The sequence below is a fragment of the Garra rufa genome, chromosome 23 (assembly GCF_049309525.1).
Source record: "Garra rufa chromosome 23, GarRuf1.0, whole genome shotgun sequence".
Lineage (NCBI taxonomy): Eukaryota > Metazoa > Chordata > Actinopteri > Cypriniformes > Cyprinidae > Garra > Garra rufa.
In genome coordinates, this window is record NC_133383.1 from 6677937 (window position 1) to 6704596 (window position 26660).

General features: G+C 36.6%; 1 protein-coding gene across 1 annotated transcript in view; it reads right to left on the minus strand.

Annotated features, from left to right (window-relative positions):
* Positions 1-691: 691 nt before the first annotated feature.
* Positions 692-26660, minus strand: part of LOC141299855 (huntingtin-interacting protein 1-related protein-like) — a 28622-nt gene continuing 2653 nt past the window's right edge. The window contains exons 3-34 of the mRNA XM_073830224.1: positions 25606-25748; positions 25456-25512; positions 25262-25342; positions 23449-23525; positions 23299-23360; positions 22753-22893; positions 22612-22669; positions 20217-20292; positions 19951-20079; positions 19813-19862; positions 18269-18341; positions 18000-18183; positions 15886-15974; positions 14999-15115; positions 14250-14351; positions 13941-14135; positions 13733-13843; positions 10906-11100; positions 10036-10186; positions 9860-9946; positions 9678-9785; positions 5040-5176; positions 4843-4953; positions 4700-4758; positions 3753-3783; positions 3276-3338; positions 2804-2904; positions 2620-2725; positions 2415-2538; positions 1632-1693; positions 1167-1496; positions 692-1052 (exon numbers count right to left, since the gene is read on the minus strand). Of these exons, the coding sequence (XP_073686325.1) occupies positions 1044-1052; positions 1167-1496; positions 1632-1693; positions 2415-2538; positions 2620-2725; positions 2804-2904; positions 3276-3338; positions 3753-3783; positions 4700-4758; positions 4843-4953; positions 5040-5176; positions 9678-9785; positions 9860-9946; positions 10036-10186; positions 10906-11100; positions 13733-13843; positions 13941-14135; positions 14250-14351; positions 14999-15115; positions 15886-15974; positions 18000-18183; positions 18269-18341; positions 19813-19862; positions 19951-20079; positions 20217-20292; positions 22612-22669; positions 22753-22893; positions 23299-23360; positions 23449-23525; positions 25262-25342; positions 25456-25512; positions 25606-25748 (3419 nt within the window). The 3' untranslated portion in view covers positions 692-1043. The remainder of the gene's footprint in view (positions 1053-1166; positions 1497-1631; positions 1694-2414; positions 2539-2619; positions 2726-2803; positions 2905-3275; positions 3339-3752; positions 3784-4699; positions 4759-4842; positions 4954-5039; positions 5177-9677; positions 9786-9859; positions 9947-10035; positions 10187-10905; positions 11101-13732; positions 13844-13940; positions 14136-14249; positions 14352-14998; positions 15116-15885; positions 15975-17999; positions 18184-18268; positions 18342-19812; positions 19863-19950; positions 20080-20216; positions 20293-22611; positions 22670-22752; positions 22894-23298; positions 23361-23448; positions 23526-25261; positions 25343-25455; positions 25513-25605; positions 25749-26660) is intronic.

Genomic DNA, 26660 nt, shown 5'->3' on the forward strand with positions numbered 1-26660 from the left:
AATTTGCACCACTGATCTGAATAATGATTCGCGAACCATCATTTCAGATCAAGACTCGGAAAGTGGATCGTGAATCATTTGACTTAGATCAGAAATTTGCGAATCATTTGATTTATTTCCGGACTTTAAATCGCGTATCGCGAATCATTTTATTTGAATAATTCAATTCGCGAAATGGTTCACGGACCCCTTCCAATCTAAATCAAATGATTCGCGAACCTGCTCTGAAGTTTTAATCTACATCAAATGATTTGCGATCCATCATTTCAAATCAATTGACTTAGATTGGTACTTTGCATATTGAATCATTTGATTTAGATTGGGACTTCAAATCGCATATTGCCAATTATTTTATTTGAATCATTCAATTGAATGATTCATGGCTTAGCTTGCTAGTTTTATGACATTAACTGAAATAAGCGAAAAAAGTTTGTTTTGTTGAATTGCGTGAATTTAGCATAAAAAGATATGTGCTCACTGAAAAAATTAAACACTTATTTCATAGATACATTGCGTTTAAATAATTCAAGCTTTTTTCAAGTACCTATTCAAGAATATTGCTATTTTCAAGGGTTTTCCAGGCCTTAAATTTCAAAAACCCTGTGAATGGATTTCTAACATGCTTTTAATTTGTTGTTGCATCTGAAAATACCGATATTAAAAACAACAAACACATGCTTAACTTCTACAACATGATTAATCATTGTTTTATTTACTTCAGTTTGCATTTACAACTTCAAGTACATTTACTTTAAAATGGTAAAAGGTGTTAAAAGATCTGAATGAACTACCAGGCATCAATTGGTGGTGCTAATTAACAACAGCAACAAAAAAGGCAGTTTTCATTTTGGTTCTTATTAAAAAGTACAAATTAAAAGAACTGCATGATATAATATTTCAGTGTAGTTGTTCACTAAATGATCATATAAATTAAAAGGCATAATTTCAGATATATAAATCACACCACTGTACTGTATACGCTGTGCTTCAGAATAATAAACATTATTATCTGATGGTTTCTTCTTTTTGCATCCAGAATCCTTTCACCTAAACTGTGAGAGATAAATGAAGAAACACAACTTAACATCCAAATTTCTTTATAACGGCAATATTGTCACTGGAAATACGGGTAAAGTGGCCCAAAGCGAGTGTCTGTGAACACTTACTGCATTCTTGAGGCGGCTGCCTGATTTATGAAAGATTGAGGTGCGCTTAGTGTTGGTTTTGGCAGGCTCGGATGCGGGAGGCTCCAGTTTAGGTGGGTCCAGTCGAAGTGGTTCGAATCTGGGTGGGTCAAGTGTGAACGCATCCAGACTGGGCAGTTCCATTGTAGGTGGGTCAGGAAAAACAGTAGGCAGTGAACTGTCAAAACTATTGACTGTATTCTCTGGAGGAGAGTCCATCGGGATCCCTCCCATCTCGTAGTGCTTTTTCCTGAGTTCTCCCAATCGTATACGCTCGTTCGACAGCTGCTTCTCCAACTCTAACACTTTCACCTAGAAACAAACAAGAGTTTATATTTTTGCATTTAAAGTATTTGTCTTAATCCTTAATCCAGATTTGATTTAATGGATGTAAAGTGGGTGTTTTCATACTTAAAACTGTACTCTTTTTCATTTTGGTAAACTTACCTGAGAATCCATTTCTTCGGTTTTGAGTTTTATAAGAGACAAGCCAGAAAAGTCCATGGAATCTATGGAAAAAAACAAGAGGACACACTTCAAAACTTAGCATCACATCACTCACCAACGGATCCTCTGCAGTGAATGGGTGCCATCAGATTGAGAGTCTAAACAGCTGATAAAAACATCACAATAATCCACAAGTAATCCACACCATTCCAGTCCATCAGTTAAAGCTGTGTGGAGTGAAAAGCTGCATGTTTGTAAAAAACTTTAAACTGTTGCTACTGGCCAATAATCCATAATAATGCTTCCTCCAGTAAAAAAGGTAAATCTCCTGTTGTCCTCTCACATCAAAATCAACCCAAATATTTGTTTAGAACTGTTTTGGACTGTTTTCTCTTGAAAATGGTGCTCGATCTGTGCAATATTATGGACAGAGGACTCCTAATTTAGACAGAAACGCCTCAATGATGTATTTGTTATTACAAACAAGCAGCTTTTTACTTTGCAAGACTGATGGACTGGAGTGGTGTGGATTACTTGTGGATTATTGTGATGTTTTTATCAGCTGTTTGGACTCCCATTCTGACGGCACCCATTCGCTGCAGAGGATCCACTGGTCAGGAAGTGATATAATGCAAAATTTCTCCAAATCAGATGAAGAAACAAAGTCATCTACATTGTGAATGGTCAGAGGGTGAGTAAATTGTCAGATAGTTCAGCTACTTCACAACTTGCATTGAGTGTATTTCATGCTTTTTGCATTTTGTCACAGTCCGTGACACTCACTTTTGTTCTCAATCTGCATTTGTCCTGATTTAGTAGACGACACCACAACTGCGGCCATGTCATTCACGTGTCGGGATGCTTGCTGTAAAGTCTGGAGCTTCTTGTTGCCTCGATCTGCCTTTACCTGTTAAATGAAGGATTGATGTGTCAGAATCAACTGATTTGATTCAATTAAACGCACTTATATTAGTCTCATGGATTTTACCTTTGAAGCAGCGACAAGCTGTGCCGTACTGGCTGCGATCTCATGAGAACAGACAATCAGCTCTTCATATTTGCCTTTGTCAGTCACGACTTTATCAGCCGATTCACTTTGTGAGATAATAAATCAGTTATAGGCATTCACACTAATGAATCCATGTTAAGGCTTTAAATATTCACACACTCACAGCATCTGTGTTGCACCCCATCCAACAGCTTTTGATGCTGAGATGAGACCCTCCGTCCAACGTGAATTTTTAGCGTAGAAGTCTTTGACAGAACTGGCACCCTGAGACAATAAACACAAAAACCTGTGTTTGAGTATGTGAAAATACAGTTGAAGTCAAAAGTTTACATATACCTTCGAGAATCTGCAAAATGTTAATTATTTTACCAAAATAAGAGGGATCATACAAAATGCATGTTATTTTTTATTTAGTACTGACCTGAATAAAATATTTCACATAAAAGATGTTTACAGTCCACAAGAGAAAATAATTGAATTTATAAAAATAATCCAGTTCAAAAGTTTACCTGATTCTTAATGCTGTGTTGTTAACGGAATGATCCATAGCTCTTTAACTTCAAACTAAACATTTAACTTCAACTGTATATGATTTATGAAAATTCTCTATAATTGCCACTATAACCAAATCATACCCGGCCACTTTCCACAATGTCTCTTTGCAGATCAGTTGAAGCCGTCACCAGCATGTGTATAGCCTATGGACAAAAGTGATAAAAAAAAATTACATTTATCTTGATATACACTGCCATGTAAAAGTTTGGGGTCTGTAAAATGTTTTAGTGTGTTTGAATTTTCTCAGCTTGTCAAGGCTGCATTTATTTGATAAAAAATACAGTAAAAACAGTAAAATTCGCAAATATTATTACAATTTAAAATAACTGTTTTCTATTTTAATATATCTGAAAATGTAATTTATTCCTGTGATGCAAAGCTGAATTTTCAGCATCATTACTCCAGTCTTTAGTGTCACATGATGCTTCAGAAATCATTATAATATGCTATATAAAGTTTGTAACATTCTAAATGTCTTTACTGTCACTTTTAATCAATTTTATGCATTTTAAATTATGTATTTAACAACATATTCATCTTTGTGAATCTAAACATACCTTCATTAGATCCGAACATGAGCCAATGATGCTGTAATAAAACAAAACAAATGTAAATACATAACACCTATACTACAAACACTACTAGTCAAAAAGTACGATTTTAAATGTTTTTTACAAAAGTCTCTTCTGCGCACCAAGCCTGCATTTATTCGGCCCAAAATACAGCAAATAATAAGCAGTAATATTGTGAAATATTTTTACTATTTAAATAACTGCTTTCCATTTGAATATATTTTAAAATATAATTTATTCCTGTGATTAAAGCTAAATTTTCATCATTATTAATCCAGTCACATGATCCTTATCATTCTAATATGCTGATTTGAAGTTGAAGAAACATTTTTTCATTTTTTTTTTCAGGATTATTTGATGAAAAAAAGAAAGATCCAATGATCAGCATTTTTTTTTCTGAAATAAAAAGCTTTTGTAACATTACATACTATACCATTCAAAAGCTTGGAGTCAGGAGACGAAATTAATAGTTTTATTTAGCAAGTATGCTTTAAATTGATCAAATGTGATAATAAAGACATTTATAATGTCACAAAAGATTTCTATTATAAATGTAGTTTTTCTGAACTTTCTATTCAACAAAGAAACCTCAAAAAATGTCTACTCAGCTGTTTTCAACATAATAATGATGAATGTTTTTTGAGCAGCAAATCAGTATTAAAATGATTTCTGAAGGATCATGTGGCTGATGTAATTATGATAGAAATTCAGCTTTGAAATCACAGAAATTAATTACATTTTAAAATATATTCAAATAGAAAACAGTTATTTTAAATAGTAAAAATATTTCAAAATTTTACTGTTTTTGCTGTACTTTGGATCAAATAAATGCAGGCTTGGAGAGCAAAAACATAAAAAATCTTACTGTTCAAAAACCTTTGACTGGTAGTGTATTTTACGTGTTATTTATAAAACTATATCCCAAAACTAACCTTTGATTAACTTCCAGCTTCACTCCAGATGTATCTCTTCTTGCCTGGCTCAATATTTCCTGTATTACATAAGAAAACCCCATGAAGTTGTAGCAAATTAGTCCTGAATTTAATCCAGAATCATTAACACACTGCTAACTTACATCCATTCTCAGCACAGCATCTTCAATGGCAGAGGAAGTTGCAGCCATTTCCTTATCCACCATATCTGCCAGCTCCTCCTTCCGCACGTCTGCTCCCCTGGGCCGCAGGTCCTGCAGGAGACCGGGAGAGAGGTCACTTATGTCACACAAACACAAAGACAAATCAAGTTTGAAGATGCCATCACTGGCCACTGCACCTGTCCTTGGTTGAGGATACGCTGGACCACGTAGCGGACGGCAGTAGGGTCTGCTCTCGGGAGCGTGGCCTTCAGCTTCAGCTCTTTTAGATACTGGAGACAGTGAGTGGCACAATCCCGGCAGTTATCTGTCAAACCTATGGAGAAATGAACCAAAAATCATCAGACTGCTGGAAGAATATGGTGGTCAACATGGTTTTAGGAGCATGGAAGATGATTTGCTGCTGTTTTTTATGAGGGTAAACCAGCTCTAACTAGCTTGATCAAAGTGCTCTACTAGGTTAAAACCAGTTCTACAGTTGTCAGTCAAGTTAATTAGCTATCTAAGGACTATAGATGAGAAGTTTTGAACTGCTAAAAAACATGCAAAACCATCTAATGTAAATCATCAGTGCAAAGTACAAAATTTGAATACTGTGTTAATTTTTCCATGCAATCATTTGTATTTTGCAATGCGAAGCTTGAATTACTTTGAAGACTGTGGCAATTTGCAACTTATTTTTTAATAAATTATAAATGATATCTAGACCAGTTTGGACCATCTAGGAACCATAAATGTGCAGCTTGGACCAGCCAACAACCATACAAAACCATCTGGTATTAGCTGAATTTCTAATGCAAATCATTGGTACAAAATGTATTAATCAAAAACTTGAATAACATTAAATACTGTGTAAAAACTTTGTAAGGAAATTATAAACTATACTTGTCTTGGACCAGCATCTAGACCAGCTTGGACCATCTAAAGTCCAAAAATATCTAAAAATCATGAGTACAGATTGTGTAATACAGAACCTTGAATCACTTTAAATACTGTGGTAATGCAACTTATTTTTAAGAAATTATAAATTATATATAGACCAGCAGCTAAACCAGCTTGGACCATCTAAAGGCCAAAAAATAAGCAGCTTGGACCAGCTAAAAACCATACAAAACCATCTGGTATTAGCTGAATCTCTAATGCAAATCATTAGGATAAAATGCATTAACAAAAACTTGAATAACGTTAAATACTGTGTTAAATTTGCAACTTTTTTAAAGAAATGATAAATGAACTTGTCTTTCAACCAGCATCTAGACCAGTTTTGACTATCTAAAGCCAAAAACAAGCAGTTTGGACCATCTAAAACCATGCAAATCTTGTATTAGGTGGATTTTCTAATGCAAATCATGAGTACAGATTTTGTAATACAAAACCTTGAATCACTTTAAAGATTGTGGTGATGCAACTTATTTTTTTTAAGAATTTATAAATAATATCTAGACCAGCAGCTAAACCAACTTGGACCATCTAAAGACCAAAAATAAGCAGTTTGGACCTGCTAAAACCATACAAAACCATCTGGTATAAGCTGAATCTCTAATGCAAATAACTGGTACAATATATATTAATCTATATTGTTAAATACTGTGTTAAATTTGCAACTTCTTCAAAGAAACTATAAGTTATACTTGTCTTGGACCAGTATCTATTTCAGCTTGGACCATCTAAAGGCCAAAAATAAGCAGCTTAAACAATCTAAAAAACATGCAAAACTGTCTGGTATTAGATGATTTTCTATTGCAAATCATGAATACAGATTTTGTAATAAAAATAATTTGCATCACCACGATTTTTAAAGTGATTTAAAGTTTTGTAAGAAATTATAAATTATATCTAGACCAACAAAGCTAACCTGTTTGGACCATCTAAAGGCCAAAAGCAAGCAGTTTGGACCATCTAAAAACCATGCAGATCTGGTATTAGGTAGGTTTTCTATTGCAAATCATGAGTACAGATTTTGTAATACAAAATCTTCACTTTAAAAGACACTGGTAATGCAATTTATTTATTTTAAATAATCTGAAGGCCAAAAATAGGCAGCTTGGACCTGCTAAAACCATATAAAACTATCTGGTGTTAGATAAATCTTTAATGCAAATCATTGGTATAAAATGTATTAATCAAAATCTTGAATAAATGTGCAACTTTTTTTAAATTATAAAAATTATTTAAATTATATGTTGGCGCCGATAGCCTTGTGGGCAGCGCGCCGACATACAGTGGTATTGCGCTCTGGGCGTCCCGTGTTCGAATCCCGACTTGAGGACCTTTCCCGACCCCGCCCCCTATCTCTCTCCCACTTCGTTTCCTGTCAATTCTGATCTGTCCTATCAAAATAAAGGCAAAAAACGACAAAAACAAATCTTTAAAAAAAATAATAATAATAAATATATATATATATATATATATATATTAGGGATGTGCAAAGCAGCCGGTTTTTGTATCTGTGTTTGTATTTGTTGAGGGGGGAAAAGTATTTGTATTTGTATTCGAGTAAAATTCAAAATAGGCATAAAAATAATGAGTGACGGGAAGCTATGCTAAGGTTAACTAGCCTATAGCCTACATCTTGCTGTAAGCTACAGAGTAACTTATATAATATATATAATATATATTTGCGGTATAAGTGCCAAAATCCATCTCAATATATTTTTACAGCTCCTTCTTTAGGAGCTCTGTCAAGAACAGGTCGATTTTGGCCCATCTAATTCATATTCATGAGCCTCTCTTCTGATTGGCCTGTTGTTTTCTGAGTGACGCACAGCCAGGCCAACCACAGGTAACTACGGTCATGTATGCTGTAGCCTAGCCCAGAGCCATAGAGAGAGCCTAGCTTGCTGATACTCAACAAGATATTTCAGAATGATCATTAATGTTTTTTCTTTTTCAAACACCGAATGCAGTAAGCTACTTAACTGTTGCTTTAGTAAAGCCCCTTTCACAATGCGCGCTGATTCTGGAAAAATTACGGGAACGAGCACTGTGTGAACAAAAGCCAGAACCATAAAGGCAGTGTTGTAGTGATAATGCACGTTACCCTGCGACTCTTCACGACAAAAAAATACGTGCAAAGTGGAATGAAGCGGCGATCGGGCAGAGCCAGCTCCGCACTATCAGCGCTGAAGCACAGTTTGTTCAGGTTAGTTTCAGTTTAGTGAAATGTTTACATCTCACATCCAAACGTCACATGTCTTTATGGGTTGTGTGTAAAGCACACACATTATGCGTGTATTTACCGGAATCGCTGTGTGAAAGAGGCTGAAGTTGACGTGCCACTGGTCTCTTATATTCACGTTGTTCTGAAGCCTGTGCAATGATGTAGTTTCGACATCTATCGACTGAACAGGGTTTTCTTGACTTGTTTTCCTGTTGTTGTTGCTTAGCAATGTTATGGACACGATATTGTCTGGGTTTGACAAAAGGAGGGTGGGACGGTGGTGACTGAAGGCGGTGACTGAGTAGATCGGACGTCACATCTGTACGGAAGTCACAGCGGCTCGTGAAAATGAACAGCTACTTTAAGCAGTCTGTGTGCAGTTTACTGTGGATTGACTGTTTTGATACTCATATGGTAGTTACATAGCCCCTAGACCTCAGTTATCATGAAAAAAGCCAGGAAATTTCGATTTTGACAATATGGGACCTTTAAACGTACCATATAAGCGGCCGTTCACATGTCGCGCCTAAAAACGCGTGGAAAACGCTAGGCGCGCCGCTTTCTCCATCTTTCCAAAGCGCTCTGCAGCTTGCGCTATCGTGGCGTCTGCCGTTGATAAGCGAGGCATCCTGAAAAGTTTACATGTTTTTAGCTGGATGCGGCACGGACGTGCCTGGAAAAAACGAGTGCGTCGTGACCGCGTCGCTTCCATTATGAGCGCGCATACCGCGCGTCTACATTTGAAATAACAAACTTGGGCGCAAAAGACGCTACATGTGAACGGCCCCAAATGGAATAATCTCCCAATCAAACTTCGCTTCCCGAAAGTTATAAACTGCCTCCGGATCCCAGTTAAGGTACAAAAATCTATTCAACAAAAATAGTGATGCAGTGAAGTCTTTTTTCGCTCAGCCGAGTCTTCTCTGTTGCTGTGTGGAGCAGCCTGTGTCAGTCACCTCTTTTACCCCCCACCCCCCGACTCCTGAATGTCACTCACTCACTCATGCAGGCATGCACTGCGGTCTCATGAGGAAACGCAGCTTTTTTGATATAAAGTAAGTATTTTTTTTAAGTATTTGTTCGAAATAAGTATTTGTAAAAAAAACACGCTATTTGTGCCTTTCCGAATACCGTATTCGGGTTCGGCTCCACCCCTAATATATATATTTAAATTATATTAATTATAAATTATACTTCAGCATCAGCATCTAGACCAGCTTGGACCATAAATAAGCAGCTCTGACCATGTAAAAATCATGCAAAACCATCTGGTATTATTAGCTGATTTTCTAATGCAAATCATGAGTACAGATTTTGTAATACAGAACCGTAAATAACTAAAGACTGTGGTAATGCAACTTATTTTTTGAGAAATTATAAATAATATCTAGACCAGCAGCTAAACTAGCTTGGACTATCTAAAGGCCAAAAACAATCAGTTTGGACCATTTGAAATTTGTTTTTGTGAAGCAGAGTTTGCTTTTCTGAAAGCAAATCATTTGTGCAGATTTTGTATTACAAAACCTTTAAAGACTGTGTTAATGCAACTTTTTGTGCATTATGTTTTGTAATACTACAGAAAGTTAGATTTTGAATGTCAACAGCATCATAAGAAATGTGCATGTGCACTTTTTGATTAATAAAGAATATCACTCACGGTCTGCTTGGTCCGTAGGCGCCGAGTGTGCAGCTCCTGCTCCATTAACAATAGTGTCAGCGATGAGATGGGAGAACTGGGTCACCGACCTCAACATACCACTGGCATCTAGAAAAGGAGGACGAAATTACAATACGCTAACACATAAACCTGTAGCTTACTAATGAGAACTGACACCCTACCATCCATATTCTTCAAATAGGCCGCATGACTCTGCTGCATCTTATCAATGGACGCCAACGTCAACTCAGCCCGATTGATCAAATAATCTGCAAATGGAGATTAGAGATATGTGGAGTAAAATAACTGATGAGGATATTCATAGGTATGAAGAGCAGGAGGGTAAGGAAGGACAGACCTGGTGTGCTGATGCAGCGCACGTGCAGCGGATCGTCCACTTTGGCCACAGCATCCAGGACGATGCCTTCGGCCTCCACCACAGCACACTGCAACAGACTGAACTGCTCATCCTGGAGCTTCTGCTGCAACATGCCTGAGTCCTGACTTAACTGTACAATAAAAACACACAACAAAAGCACCAATTAAGACCCTCAAAATACTACTACAGTAGATTAAGGGCATAGAGGAGAGTTGCTGTTTTTGTCCCTGTTCCGAGAAAGATGTCTTTCACTTTTTTGGCAATGAACCTACAAAGAGAAATTTTGGTCAGATTTTTTAATGTTCATCCGATCTCATTTTTTGACTTTTCTTTCTGTTTTAAAGACGTTTTCTTTGGACTGTTTGACTGCTTAAGAGGAGACACTGCAGGCACTGCACTGTTTTTTCATGCACCTGTCAAGTTTGAGATTTCTGGCTTTTTGGTTTTTCATTAAGTGTTTTTTCAGATTAGTGGAAAGAAAACATCCAAAAGACACTGTTAAGTGTTTATTATATAGCAATTATTCAATTACAATACATATTTTTAAAGGCCATTTTCTCAAAATGAGTTTTTTCTTCTACACTGAGCCATAAATGTAAAAACGTAAAAACGTTTGACTCTAATATGTAAAAAAAAAAATTAAACAAGAATTAAGTCTGTCTAGTTTATGAATAGTTAGTGTCTCGCCTAATGATAATATGGGGAACTATAACTTAATTAGTTTGTGTTTCCTGCTGTTAAATTTCATATACATAAACAAAAATCTTACACTAAATCTCTCTTTTCTTTACACAAAGTTGATCTAGACAAGCATATGGAAAATTGCCCACAATCCCTAGTTTTTCTGACCTTGGCCTGCATTTGGCTCTGCAGCACTGCCATCTCTCTCTGACTCCTGTCTCTCTCCTGCAGCATCGCGGCCTGGTGGAGTTGGGCGGCCTGACGCAGGTTAGTGATCTCAGCCTCCTGTTCCTTCACTGAACGCAGAAGAACCTCCTTCTGCGCCTGCAGACCCACTAACACACTGCTCAGCTGGTCTCCTGTCTAAAAAACACATGCAAACACAAATAATGTTCAGTTTTGAAAGAGATTACATCCTTTGTTTTTAGTATATAATCGCCAGGCTATTTATATATTATATTATATTTCAGTACAGTCCTCTTCAGGTTGGTGGGGAGTCTCTGCCCCAGGTGGAGGAGTTTAAGTATCTGGGGGTCTTGTTCACGAGTGAGGGAAGGATGGAGCGGGAGATTGACAGACGGATCGGTGCAGCTTCTGCAGTAATGCGGTCGATGTTCCGGTCTGTCGTGGTGAAGAAAGAGCTGAGCTGTAAGGCGAAGCTCTCGATTTACCGGTCGATCTACGTTCCTACTCTCACCTATGGTCATGAGCTTTGGATCATGACCGAAAGGATAAGATCCCGGATACAGGCGGTCGAAATGAGTTTCCTCCGTAGGGTGGCTGGGCGCTCCCTTAGAGATAGGGTGAGGAGCTCAGTCACTCGGGGGGAGCTCGGAGTAGACCCGCTGCTCCTTCACATCGAGAGAGGCCAGCTGAGGTGGCTCGGGCATCTGTTCCGGATGCCTCCTGGACGCCTCCCTGGGGAGGTGTTCCGGGCATGTCCCATCGGGAGGAGGCCCCGGGGAAGACCCAGGACACGCTGGAGGGACTATGTCTCTCGGCTGGCCTGGGAACGCCTCGGCGTTCCACCGGAAGAGCTGGAGGAAGTGTCTGGGGAGAGGGAAGTCTGGGTGTCTCTGCTTAGACTGCTGCCCCCGCGACCCGGTTCCGGATAAGCGGAGGAAAATGGATGGATGGATGGATGGATTTCAGTACTGTATAAGTTATCAGTCAGCCTGCACTCGAAATATTGTACAGTTGAGGTCAAAGTTTACATCCCTTTTCAGAATCTGCAAAATGTTAATTATTTTAACAAAATAAGAGGGATCATACGAAATGCATGTTATTGTTTATATAGTACTGGCCTAAATAATATATTTTACATAAAAGATTTTATATACAGTCCACCAGAGAAAATAATAGTTCAAACCAACCCTGTTCACAAGTTTACATCCCCTTAATTCTTAATACTGTGTTGTTACCTGAATGATCCACAGCTGTGTTTTTTGTTTAGTGATAGTTGTTCATGAGTCCATTGTTTGTCCTGAACAGTTAAACTGCCCGCTGTTCTTCAGAAAAGTCCTTCAGGTCCTACAAATTCTTTGGATTTGCAGCATTTTTGTGTATTTGAACCCTTTCCAACAATAACTGTATGATTTTAAGATCCGCCATTTCACAAAGAGAACAACTGAGGGACTCATATATAACTATTGTAGAAGGTTTAAACGCTCACTGATGCTCCCGAAAAAACAAACAAACAAAAAAAAACATTAAGAGTGCAAAGGGTGCAAACTTTTTTAATTTAAAGATCAGGGTAAATTCAGTGTTGGGGAAAGTTACTTTCAAAAGAAATGCATTACAATATTGCGTTAGACCCTAAAAAAGTAACTAATTTACGCTTTTTATGGAAAGTAATGTGCAATTTTTTGCATTACTTTTTAATTCAGGGCAAGACTTACTTGTTTTGTTTTGTTTTTTATTTAAAAAGTTAAATTTTTAGCCAATGTAAAAGCCCTTTCACACCAAAAAGTGAAATGAATAAGCCTAAGGCTGAAGGAAACATATATTCATGTCTGTAGAACTGTAGGAACAGGAAGTTTAACATTCTTTAGCAATGACAAAAATGAAGCAAAAATGTTAGTTAAATGTTAGTTATGGTAGAATTGAATCAACAAAGGTCAGCAGCAAAGACACTGGTTAATAAAATGCGATTATATACATAACGGAAACAAAAAGTAACTGGCATTACTTTTTTTTTAATAAGTAACTCATATTTTCTTGTAAATAAAAATGTGTTACTTTACTAGTTACTTTAAAAAAAGTAATCTGATTATGCAACGTTATGTAATGCGTTACCCCCAACACAGGGTAAATTAAACTTATTTTGTCTACTGGAAAACACGTCTTATGTAGCCTCTGAAGGGCTCTTTATGCATAGTTTTTCCTTTTGAGCATCAGTGCACATTTGAACTTTCTGTAATAGTTGCATATAAGTCCCTCAGTTGTCCTCAGTGTGAAAAGATGGATCTCAAAATCATACAGTCATTGTTGGAAAGGGTTTAAATGCACAAAATGCTGGAAAACCAAAGAATTTGTGGGACCTGAAGGATTTTTCTGAAGACCAGCGAACAGTTTAATTCAGTTTAATTGTTCAGGACAAACAAGGGACTCATGAACAACAACAGGGTCATTTTTATAAATTCAAATTTTTCTCTTGTGGACTATATGTAAACATCTTTTATGTCAAATGTCTTATTCGGGTCAGTACTAAATAAACAATAACATGTATTTTGTATGATCCCTCTTATTTTGGTAAAATAATTAACATTTTGCAGATTCTGAAAGGGGGGTGTACACTTTTGACCTCAACTGTATCAGCATCTGATTTTGTAAAAATCATACTGGTCACCCGCTAATATGTTCAACTAGTGTCTGCATGCTTGTGTAAATGTGTAGTTGTCATGAAATTCATTGGGAAGCTGGAAAAGAAAGTCACATTATGCATAAGCTGCACGAATGGCAACAGAAACGTCTACTGAAGAGGAAATATATTCACCGTTTCTTTACTATTCAGAGTGCTTTGAGCACGCAGCAGCTCCGATCGCTTCTCCTCCAGCTCACGTCTCAGTTTGTCCATCTCCATCTGCAGCTCCTGTTCGCGAATCAACTGACCACACACACACAGCAAACACACTCATTTAGACCTCATGCTGTCTTGTTTAAAATCACAATAGCAAAACACATGTAAAATCAGTTGCACTGACTTTTTCCTGCAGCTGATTCTGCAGTGCTGTCATCTCTCTCTGATGTCGGTCTCTCTCCTGCTGTAGGGTGGTCTGGTGGAGTTGGGCGGCCTGACGGAGACTAGCGATCTCAGCTTCCTGATCTTTCACTGTACGAAGTAGTGCCTCTTTTTCTGCCTGAAGACCTACTAACACACTGCTCAACTGGTCTCCAGCCTAAACACACACAAATATCAGAGAAACATTACAGTACATACTAGAACGTTTGAATACATTCAGTTGTTCATCTAGAAATCTGGAGTCATTTATGTGCACAGACAGAGCTCTTACCTTCTCCTTGCTCTGCAAAGCATTATGGACTTGGGATACTTCAGCCCTCTCGGTTGCTAGCTCTAGCTTCAAACGTTCGATTTCTGCTCTCTGGGCCTCCAGCTGAAAATTACAGTTCAGTTAAAGTTAATGAGAGGCAGATATTTCAGCCAGGCCAATAAATCAGCAGATATTTTTGAGATTATGTGCAATAGATCCAATTAAATCTTGCAACCATTTGTCCATGGAAGATGTTAACACTTTTATTAAGAAAGATCTAATTTAATTAATCAAAAGTGACAGTAAAGACATTTATAATGTTATAAAATAATCTATTTCAGATAAATGCTGTTCTTTGGAACCTTCTATTCATCAAAGAACTCTGAAAATGTTCTTGAGCAGCAAATTAGAATATTAGAATGATTTCTGAAAGATCATGTGACTCTGAAGACTTGAGTAATGATGCTGAAAATTTAGCTTTAAATAACAAATAAACTATATTTTAAAATATATACAAATAGAAAACAGTTTTTTTATTGTTATAATATTTCACAATACTACTGTATTTTTCAGCATATAAATGCAGGCTTGCTGAGCGTGATTAACTATTGTAACTGCAACTGTTATTGATATTACAATATTGGAATATCTGCATCAGCTTTAAAATCATTGAATGGTCAACCAATAGTATCAGTGGAGCGTAGTGGTAGTGTGAGATTCTAAATCTCAAGAATTTCTGGAATTATCAACATAAATGTGTGTAGTGTGACCTTGGAGTTGTTGTCCTGTTTCAGCTGCTCCATTTCTACTGCCATCTGCTGTTTGTATGTGACCAGCTCCTCCTGTACCTGCTGAGTGTTGCTGACCTGTTTCACCATCTCTGCATTCTGACAGAAAATCATGACCATTAACAAAGACAATAACCATATGGCACAAACATTTCACCACCTTTAAGGGGATAGTTCACCCAAAATGAAAAGTCTGCCATTAATTACTCACCCTCATGTCGTTCCAAACCTGTAAGGACTTTGTTCATCTTCAGAACACAAATTAAGATGTTATAGATGTCAATGGTTCAACTGTAAATTTTACAAAGTGAAAAGAATACTTTTTCTGTGCAAAAAAACAAAACAAAACAAAAAAACTATTTAAAACGATTTGAAAAACTATTTAACATTTTTGTTTGGGTTTTTTCTTTTTGCGCACAAAATGTATTCTCGTAGTTTTACAAAATTAAGGTTGAACCACTGATGTCATATGGACCATTTAGACAATGTTCTTCATACCTTTCTGGTCTTTAAACATGGTTGGACCATTGCTGTCTACGGAGAGGCCAGAGAGCTCTCGCATTTCATCAGAAATATCTTAATTTGTATTCCAAAGATGAATGAAGGTCTTACAGGTTTGGAACAACATGAGCATGAGTAATTAATGAGAAAATTAAAATGTTTTGGTGAACTATCCCTGAGTTTATCTAGGATGAATAAAGATACTTTTTTCTCCAAAACTTCTTATGACAACATATCTGTGGAATATTTTTCACATTAGGCACAACAGAAATAGATTTTACTAGGGGTTCACATAACGCATAATTGATAAAGTTACCAGCACTGTTTGTCAATAATATTTAAAGGAAACAGCACAAAATTGTCTTTACCTTCTGCATGAGATCAGCATGTCTGCTGACCAGCTCGGCGTGTTTCTCTTTGAGTCGAGTGAAATGTATCTGAGCAGTCTGAGCTCTGCCTAGAAAACATTGGAACAAGAGATTTTCGTTCATACGGCTGTTTGAAAAAAGGTTTTTTTTAATGTTTCTGAAAAGCTCTTATGCTCATCAAGGCAGCATTTATTTGATTAAAAATACAGTAAAAATAGTAATATTGTAAAATATCTTTTTGATTTAAAATAGCTGTTTTCTATTTGATTATATTTTTAAAATGTAATTTAAAAATGATGCAAAGCTGAAGCTTTCAGCATCATTACTCCAGTCTTTAGTGTTACATGATCCTTCAGAATTCATTCTAATATGCTAATTTCCTGCTCAAGAAACATTTCTGATTATGATCAATGTTGAAAACAGTATTTTTGTGGAAAACATCACACATTTTTGTTCAGGATTCTTTGTTCAAAAAGAATAAAATAGAAATAGAAAATAGAAATCTTTTGTGACATTATTGCCTTTACTTGCACTTTTGATCAATTTCTTGCATCCATCCAAAAATGACAATTCTGTCATCCTCATGTTGTTCCAAACTTGTAAGACCTTGATTCATCTTCAGAACACAAATTAAGATTTTTTTTATTTTAAATCTGAGAGCTTTGTAACCATGCATAGACAGCAAAGGAACTAGTCATTATTTTAGTATTCTCTGCGCACAAAAAGCATTCTCGTATCTTCATAAAATTACGGCTGAACCACAGATGTCACATGGTTTATTTTAACCATATCCTTACTACATTTCTTTGCCTTGACCTTGGTAGTTCCCTTGCTGTCTACAGAGGGTCAGAAAGCTCTCAGATTTCATAAAAAATAAAGTATCTTAAGGGAATTTTTTTTTTCAGAGTGGAAAGTGGAAAGAAAACACCCAAAAGAAAGCATTAAGTGTTTCTTTTATAGCACTTTATCTATTTATGTCAATAGATTTCTATTACAATGATTCTCAAAATGATTTTTTTTCTCCTACAGTGAGCCATAAATCTCCATTTCAGTAGCACTTACACAAACCAAACTTTACATTTTTATTCCTGTCTATATCCTGAAAGTTTTTACAGAGGGATTTGTTCATATATAATTTGCTTGATTTTATATTTTTTCCCCCCAAAAAACTGTAAAAAATATATTGTTTTCTGCCTGTTCTAAGTATTTTCTGAATCGGAGTGACAAAATGAGATACCCAAAATTCCTTCTGTAAAATCATTTGACTCTAATATGTAAAAAAAAATCAACAAGAATTTTGCAACTGACTTTATCCAGTGTTCAGATTTCTGTACTAGAAATGTATGCAAATTAGCACATATGTGACCCTGGACCACAAAACCAGTCATAAGGTTAAATTTTACAAAACTGAGATGTATATAGAATATGAAAGCTCAGTAAATAAGCTTTCTATTGATGTATGGTTTGTTAGGATAGGACAATATTTGGCCGAGATACATCTATTTGAAAATCTGGAATCTGAGGGTGCAAAAATATCAAAATCCTGAGAAAATCACCTTTAAAGTTGTCCAAATTAAGTTCTTAACAATGCATATTACTAATCAAAAATTACATTTTGATACATTTACAGTAGAAATTTTACAAAAAATCTTCATGGAACATGATCTTTACTTAATTTCCTAATGATTTTTGGCATAAAAGAAAAATCAATAATTTTGACCCATGCAATGTATTTTTGGCTATTGCTACAAATATACCCCAGCGACTTAAGACTGGTTTTGTGGTCCAGGGTCACATATTTCAAATAAATAACGCCTCATTTGCATATTTAAACCTAACATTTTTCAGAAAACTTGTAATACAATTTTTTTTTTGCAATTATCAATGTGATTAATTAACTGAGTAAGTAAGGTGATAACTATTAGTTATTTTTTTTTACCCTATTCACCTGCAGTGTCTCGCCTTAATTTGTGTTCCACAGATGGACAAAGGTCTTACGGGTTTGGAACGACATGAGGGTGAGTAATTAATGAAAGAACTATCCCTTTAATTTCTGCCAAACAAGCAGTATAGTATGCGTTGTGCATGTGTGTCTGGGGTCAGAGGTCACTTACTTCCCGCATCCTCAGCCGTGGCTTGTATGCTGGCAGCGACTGCGGTCTGTGCTCTGAGGTTCTCCACCTCCATGCGCAGACGTTCGTTTTCCACCAGTGCCATCTGCTTGTGTGTCCGCTGGTCCTCAAGCTCCGATTCCAGTTCATTGACCTGACTTTTGAGATGGACCACGGCACGCTGGGCCTGCAGACACACGGATGATGGGAATCAGTGACAAGAGAAGGAAACACTTCTTCCAGACAGATGTAAATAAAGACAAATGTCTAACCTCCACTTTTATGAGCTCCAGCTCTGGTTTCACCACCTCAAGTTCCTTTCTCAGAGTATCAGCCTCAGTCTCTCTGTGTGAGAGTTCATATTATAGAAAAAATGAAAAGAAATAACAAACGTTTGGACATAAATTTGTTCTTTTATTATGTTACTATTATCCACAAATTTAAAATAAAAGTCATCCAAACTCTACAAAATTAATTTAAGCATCAGATTAAAAGGTTTTAAAGGGGTCCTATTATGCTCTTAAAAAAAAAAAAAAAAAAACTTTATTTAGTTTTGGGGGTGCACTATAACATGCTCTCATGCTTGGTGGTTCGAAAAACGCATTATTTTTCACATAATTCACATTATTACAATAGCTTTCTCCCCAGGCTGGCACAAATGGCTTGATTAGCTCCGGGTTTGATGAAGGTCTGCCTTCCGAAAAACTAAATGTGTTCTGATTGGTTTCAGTCCTGCCACGTCCTTTGTACAACTGCACAAACTAGATTGAAGTGATTCTTACATTTTAAATATGGATATTTTCTTATAAAAACACAATGGATCATATACATCTAGGATGCGTGGAGGGCGAGTAAATAGTACGCTACAGTAGTGTTGGTCCTATCAACATCCTGCGAGATCGCCGATACATGATATTATCATTATTGTGCTTGCTTTTTTAATTATTTACATGCCCGAAACCAACTCCAGCATAAGGCTTGTGAAGCTATCTACACTGTATGATAAATAAATCTCTTACCACACAATGCACACGGCACGGCTCCGACACGACCACCGATGATCGTCACTCTAGTCAATGCTTGTGTTTACATCAGCCACGGCTCCGCATGTGTTTCGCTCTATACTGCACACATCAGCGGCGCAGCTCCAGCACTGCTACCGGAGCAGTTTGCAGACACTTTAGTCAATGCTTATATTTATACGGGCTGCCCTGCAGCTCGCTGAAGCATCCCAGAAGCGGCTGTCCATGCTACATTGCTAAAGTTAGGCGAATCCCCCAACTCGTCCCTCCCCACCCGCCAACAATTTGAATTTCCGTAAGCGGGATTTACATTGTGACATCATAGAATCCGGAAAACAAACGCTGTAGTCCGAAGGAGCTGTTCGTTGTAGTTCTTAAAAAGTTTTTTTTTTTTTTTTTTTTTTTTAAACTAAATATCTTCCTTTGGAGTGGACTGTGAGATTTGTAACTTTGTAGATGTTTTTACGCCCAAACATACACACCACACACTGGCTAAAATTCAAAAAGTAAAAAAGCAAAATAGGAGCTCTTTAATGATCATAGCAAACATCATTTCAGTCAAGTACGTCTAAAGATTTGATTGACTTGTAATTTTGAAACAGATATTTCTCCTAAAACTCAGACATATGTGCGATACTAGAGTATTTTTCCAGGAGAACCATCTGAGAGGAAAGCATTTACACTAAAGTCTGCATTTGCTCTCCATTTAGTCTCATTGTTGTCAAGGAAAAAAGATCCAGTATAAAAACAGATCTAATTTGTGCAACAAAAAAAAAATTATTAAGGGGTGTTACCTTTGCACTGATATGTCACTTGGAGGTTCAAACTGGTTGTATCCGTAATTCTGTTGAACAAAATAAAGGAATGTTAAAATTGTCACAAATGTGTAAAAGCATAATCTACAAAGTTTGACCAATCCAGGTTGTTTTTACCATCTGATAGTCTCGGTCACTAAAATCCAGATGTGTGTCCATTTCATTATAGTCAGGTGTTTCATTCTGAATGACCACAGGCTTCACGTGATCAGCGAATGAAGCCGCACGCAGGAAATTCGGAGGCTCCTACAACATTCATAAGAATACATTCATCTGTTCAACATTTTACGCCATCTGATCTGTCAATATTGTTTCTTTGATTGCATTTTGTAAAAATGTTTGATTCAACGAAATTCAATAAAATAAGAGTGTGACAATCTTACATCAGGAAGATCAGGGATCTGAATAATAGATTTGAAAAACTCCATCCCTCTTGCTCTCTCAAAAAACTGTGTCAAACTGAGGAGGACAAAGACAGACCAAAAAAATTCAATGCAGCAGTAATTTCCAAGGGTGTAGAAACTCTGAATCAGTTAAACCATTGCACTACGTATCACGAGTCATTTGATTTAGATCGGGACTTCAGGAGTGGGTTCGCGAATCGTTTGATTCAGATCGGGACTTCTGAGTGGGTTCGCGAATCATTATTCAGATCAAAACTTCGGAGTGGGTTTGCAAATCATTTGATTCAGATATTAACTTTGGACCGGGTTTCACAAATCATTTAATTCAGATCGAAACTTCGGAGTGGGTTTGCAAATCATTTGATTTAGATCAGAACATCGGAGTAGGTTCGCAAATCATTTGATTCAAATCGGAACTTTGAAGAGCGTATCGTGAATCATTTGATGCAAATCGGAACTTTGAAGAGCGTATCGTGAATCATTTGATGCAAATCGGAACTTTGAAGAGCGCATCGTGAATCATTTGATGCAAATCGGAACTTTGAAGAGCGTATTGTGAATCATTTGATTCAAATCGGAACTTTGAAGAGCGTATCGTGAATCATTTGATGCAAATCGAAACTTTGAAGAGCGTATCGTGAATCATTTGATGCAAATCGGAACTTTGAAGAGCGTATTGTGAATCATTTGATTCAAATCGGAACTTTGAAGAGCGTATCGTGAATCATTTGATTCAGATTGGAATTTCAGAGCGGGTTCGCAAATCATTAATCAGATTGGGACCTTGCAGCTTGTTTGCGAATCATTTGATTCAAATCGGAAATTTGAAGAGCGTATCGTGAATCATTTGATGCAAATCGGAACTTTGAAGAGCGTATCGTGAATCATTTGATTCAAATCGGAAATTTGAAGAGCGTATCGTGAATCATTTGATGCAAATCGGAACTTTGAAGAGCGTATCGTGAATCATTTGATGCAAATCGGAACTTTGAAGAGCGTATCGTGAATCATTTGATTCAAATCGGAACTTTGAAGAGCGTTTCGTGAATCATTTGATTCAAATCGGAACTTTGAAGAGCGTATCGTGAATCATTTGATGCAAATCGGAACTTTGAAGAGCGTATCGTGAATCATTTGATGCAAATCGGAACTTTGAAGAGCGTTTCGTGAATCATTTGATTCAAATCGGAACTTTGAAGAGCGTATCGTGAATCATTTGATTCAGATCGGAACTTTGAAGAGCGTATCGTGAATCATTTGATGCAAATCGGAACTTTGAAGAGCGTATCGTGAATCATTTGATTCAAATCGGAACTTTGAAGAGCGTTTCGTGAATCATTTGATTCAAATCGGAACTTTGAAGAGCGTATCGTGAATCATTTGATGCAAATCGGAACTTTGAAGAGCGTATCATGAATCATTTGATGCAAATCGGAACTTTGAAGAGCGTATCGTGAATCATTTGATGCAAATCGGAACTTTGAAGAGCGTATCGTGAATCATTTGATGCAAATCGGAACTTTGAAGAGCGTATCGTGAATCATTTGATTCAGATCGGAACTTTGAAGAGCGTATCGTGAATCATTTGATGCAAATCGGAACTTTGAAGAGCGTATCGTGAATCATTTGATTCAGATTGGAACTTTGAAGAGCGTATTGTGAATCATTTGATTCAAATCGGAACTTTGAAGAGCGTATCGTGAATCATTTGATGCAAATCGGAACTTTGAAGAGCGTATCGTGAATCATTTGAATTGGGTTCGGAACTTCAGGGTGGTTTGCGAAACATTTCACAAACAATTTCTTAGTTTTTTTCTATACACAGATACAAATCCCTTAAGATAATTACCCATGGTTTTATTATAGTAGGCTAAAGGTGTAGTAACCATGTTTTTTGGTGTATTGATTACCATTTGTCTAACCACAGTTTTACTACAAATACCATGGTTAAAGAAAGGTTACTGTAGCAAAACCATGGATAATTTGTGGTTACCATAGTAAAACATTTTTTGTAGTAAACAAAACATGGTTAATTTTCAAAAGGTTAACAAAAATGATAATGAATGTACATCTTAAGAGGACACATAGGATGAATATAAAGATGCTGTATAATCTTTAAGATTAACAGAACATATTATTTTTTACAATATAACTTGTATATAAGGCCAAATGTTTAGTACTTTTAATGTGTGCGTTATATGCGTAATACACACACACCCATTATAATGCATTGATACCTGAATTTACTTGTAAATTTCTACACTGGAGTTTTGGCATGGGGCCTGTTTATTTGAATAAATATTTGTAAAAATATATATTGGTTAGTGGCAATAACAAAAATAATTGTCCGCTTTTTCTACTGCACATCAGTTACCCGTCGAATTGCTCACGGAATCGTTCCCTGTGTCCTAACAGAGCGTCCACCGGTATTCCTGTGACACAGATGCACAACGCTGTTAAGCTCAATGAAAATGATGGATATAAAAGAGAGCAGCATGTAAACAACAAGACTCACGGCTGTGTAACTTGAACAAGAGCTTGACCAGGAAATGGTAGAGCGGACCGCAGTCCTGAATGACGAGAACCAGCGGTGCCAGACGGCACTGACCCACTGGTGTGGTAGAGCTGGTGGAGCTGGACTCCATTTGCCGAAAAACTGCATTTAAAAAGTACACAATATTTATTATACACACACTAACTGCAAAGAAAATATTGTGAAATATTATTATATTTTAAAATAACGGTTTTCTACTTTAATATATTTTTAAAATGTAATTTGTTCCTGTGACGCAAAGTTGAATTTTCAGTATCATTACTTCTGTCTTCAATGTCACATGATCCTTATTATTTATTTAAATTTTGTGCAATTTATGATACATTTTTTCAGGATTCTTTGATGTGTAAAAAGGTTTAAAAGAAAAAAGTGTTTGAAATAGAAATTTTCTGTAACATTATACATGTCTTTACTGTCACTTTTGATCAATTTAATGTGTAATTTATGAATTAAACTATTAAAAGCATTTATTTGGGTTGCATTAAAAACAAAAAACATTATGCTTACCTGTCTCTTGCAGCTTTAGAGCTGCTTCCATGTACTCCAGAACCTCACCTGTCATGTCAAACCTATATAAGTAACGATCATGAGTATGAATTAATTAATTTCTATTAACGGATTATTCAAGATCACTAAAATCATTAGCAATGTACTTACACTTTGTTGATATCAATGGCAATGGCTTTATCAAGAACTTGTTCAGGAGCGTCAAGGTTTGGTGGGATTTCCAGATGCTGTGGTGGAAACAAGATAAATACATACATAATTTGTGCATATATATATATACACACACAGTAAAGCCCGAAATTATTCATACCCCTGTTAAATTTTGACTTAAAGTTAATTTTATTCAACCAGCAAGTTTTTTTTTTGACCGGAAATGACACAGGCTTCTCCCAAAAGATAATAAGACAATGTACACATCAGTGTGGAAAAAAATATTTCTCAGCTTTTATTTACATTTGAACAAAAAGTGTCATGTCCAAAGTTATTCACATCCTTTGCAAAATGTCACAGTCTATAGAAAAATCCAAAGTTCTATACCATTCCAAATAGTCCAAGCTGTTCTAAAGCATCCTAATTACCCTGATTCATTGGGAACAGCTGTTTTAATCAACTCAGCAGGTGAAAAACAGAAGCTCTCTGCTGTTGGTTTGTGGACAGTCATGGCTAAGACAAAGGAGCTCACTGAGGGCCTGCGGCTGCGCATTGTGGCTGCAAGTCAGGAAAGGGCTATAAGACCATATCTAAATGTTTTGAAGTTTCAGTGGCTACAGTGCAAAGTATTATTAAAAAATACAAGACGTTCCGCACTGTGAAAAATCTCAGAGGACGTGGTCGGAAGCCAAAAGTGACACCTGTGCTGGCCAGGAGGATAGTGAGAGAGGTAAAAAATAATCCAAGGATTGCCACCAAGGCCATCCTGATGAATCTGGGCTCTGCTGGTGGCAACATCTCAAGACAGACAGTCCAACGAACACTGCACACCGCTGGGTTCCACAGACGCAGACCAAGGATGACAAAACTTCTCCAGATAAGGCACACAAAAGCCCGCTTGGCCTTTGCAAATGCTCATCTGGACAAAGAAGAAGACTTTTGGTCTTTTGTTTATGGTCAGATGAAACAAAAATTGAATTGTTTGGCCACAATGATGTAGCCTTCACTTGGCGTAAAAAGGAGAAGCCTTTAACCCTAAGAACACCATCCCCACTGTCAAACATGGTGGTGAGAACCTAATGTTTTTGGGGTGTTTTTCAGTCGGTGGACCAGGAAACCTAATCACAGTAAACAGCATCATGAAAAAGGAACAATACATCAAAATTCTCAACAACAACATCACCAGTGGACATTTCCAGTGGACATTTCAGCACGACAACGACCCAAAACACACAGCAAAAGTGGTGAAGAAATGGTTAGCAGACAAAAACATTAACGTTTTACAGTGGCCCAGCCAGAGTCCTGACTTAAATCCAATTGAGAATCTGTGGAGGGAGCTAAAGATCAGGGTGATGTCAAGGAGACCCTCCAACCTGAAAGAGTTGGAGCTCATCGCTAAAGATGAATGGGCAAAAATACCAGTGGAGACATGCAAAAAGCTGGTCAGCAATTATAGGAAGTGTTTGATTGCTGTAATAGCCAATAAAGGCTTTTCTATTGATTATTGAGAAGGGTATGAATCATTTTGGACATGCCACTTTTTGTTCAAATGTAAATAAAGTAAAAAAAAATATTTTTTTTCCACAATGATGCCTCTTGTACATCGTCTTATTATCTTCTGGGAGATGTCTGTGTCATTTCTAATCCAAAAAAACTTGCTGGTTGAATAAAAGTAACTTTAAGTCAGAATTTGTCAGGGGTATGAATAATTTCGGGCTTGACTGTATATATATATATATATATATATATATATATATATATATATATTTTTTTTTTTTTTTTTTTTTGAGCTCAAATGTCACATTAAACTTACCTTCAAATGGAAATCGATTTTAATGCACAGCAGCTTGGCATACAGTGCAACAATATGTCCATATCTATCATGCAGATTCCCCTAAAGCACCGCAAACATACAACATTTAAGTTGAAAGATTCCCATGAAAGATTAATGTGATGATGTAAATGACTCGCTCAACAGAAAAACATCCAGATCATTTCGACACGCACCCATAATGTTCCCATTTGTCTAATGCTTGCGGTGTGACCTCTGCTGTCTCGTAAAGTCTACAAGACAAAATTATATTTGGGTCATTTTAGACAAATAAAGTTAAATGGAAGTCATTTTAATCTTTTGATATTGTGGTAGACAGGACTGACGTTAGGATGACCGTCTCTTAGCAGTTTGTGCACCACGTGGCAGAACTTCCAGCTGAGGATGGCGTTACTGGACAGCGGCAGACTCACGGCATGAGACCAGAACGTGACGGCACCGCCTTCCTTATGTGTGCCTAAAATGATATCTGCGTCAAAGTTAAGGACAATGTACTAGTTCAAATGATATATAGCAAAGATGATTCATAGCATGTCTATTTGTAAATGCCTGAATTTTCAAAATGCAACTATATCATCACCCAGCTCTTTATATAAAGTTGGAAATAAATCCAACTTTATTCATTTACGTACAGTACAATTACATAAAGCTATATACAGGTGAAGTCAAACGTTTACATACACCTTGTAGAATCTGCAAAATGTTGAGGGATCATACAAAATGCATTTCATTTTTTTTATTTAGTACTGACCTGAATAAGATATTTCACATAAAATGACTTGATTCTTAATACTATGTTGTTACCTCATTGATTACATCTGTTTTTTTTTTGTTCAGTGATAGTTGTTCATAAGTCCCTTATTTGTCCTGAACAGTTAAACTGCCTGCTGTTCTTCAGAAAAAATCTTTTAGATCCCACAAAATCTTTGGTTGTTCAGTATTTTTTTTTAGCATTTTTGTGCATTTGAACCCTTTCCAACAATGACTGTATGATTTTGAGATCCATCTTTTCAGACTGAGGACAACTGAGGGACTCACATGCAACTATTACAGAAGGTTCAAACACTCACTGATGCTCCAGTGCTCCTGCTCATTAAGAGCCAGGGGTGTAAACTTTTGAACAGAATAAAAATGTGTACATTTTTCTTATTTTGCCTAAATATTTTTTTTTTCATTTAGTACTGCCCTTTAGAAGCTACAGAAGATACTTACAGTACATATTTCCCAGAAGACAAACTAAGGTAAATTTACCCCGATCTTCAAAATTCAGTGAGCGTTTGAACCTTCTGTAATAGTTGCACATGATAGTCCCTCAGTTGTCCTCAGTGTGAAAAGATGGATCTCAAAATCATACAGTCATTAGAAAGGGTTCAAATACACA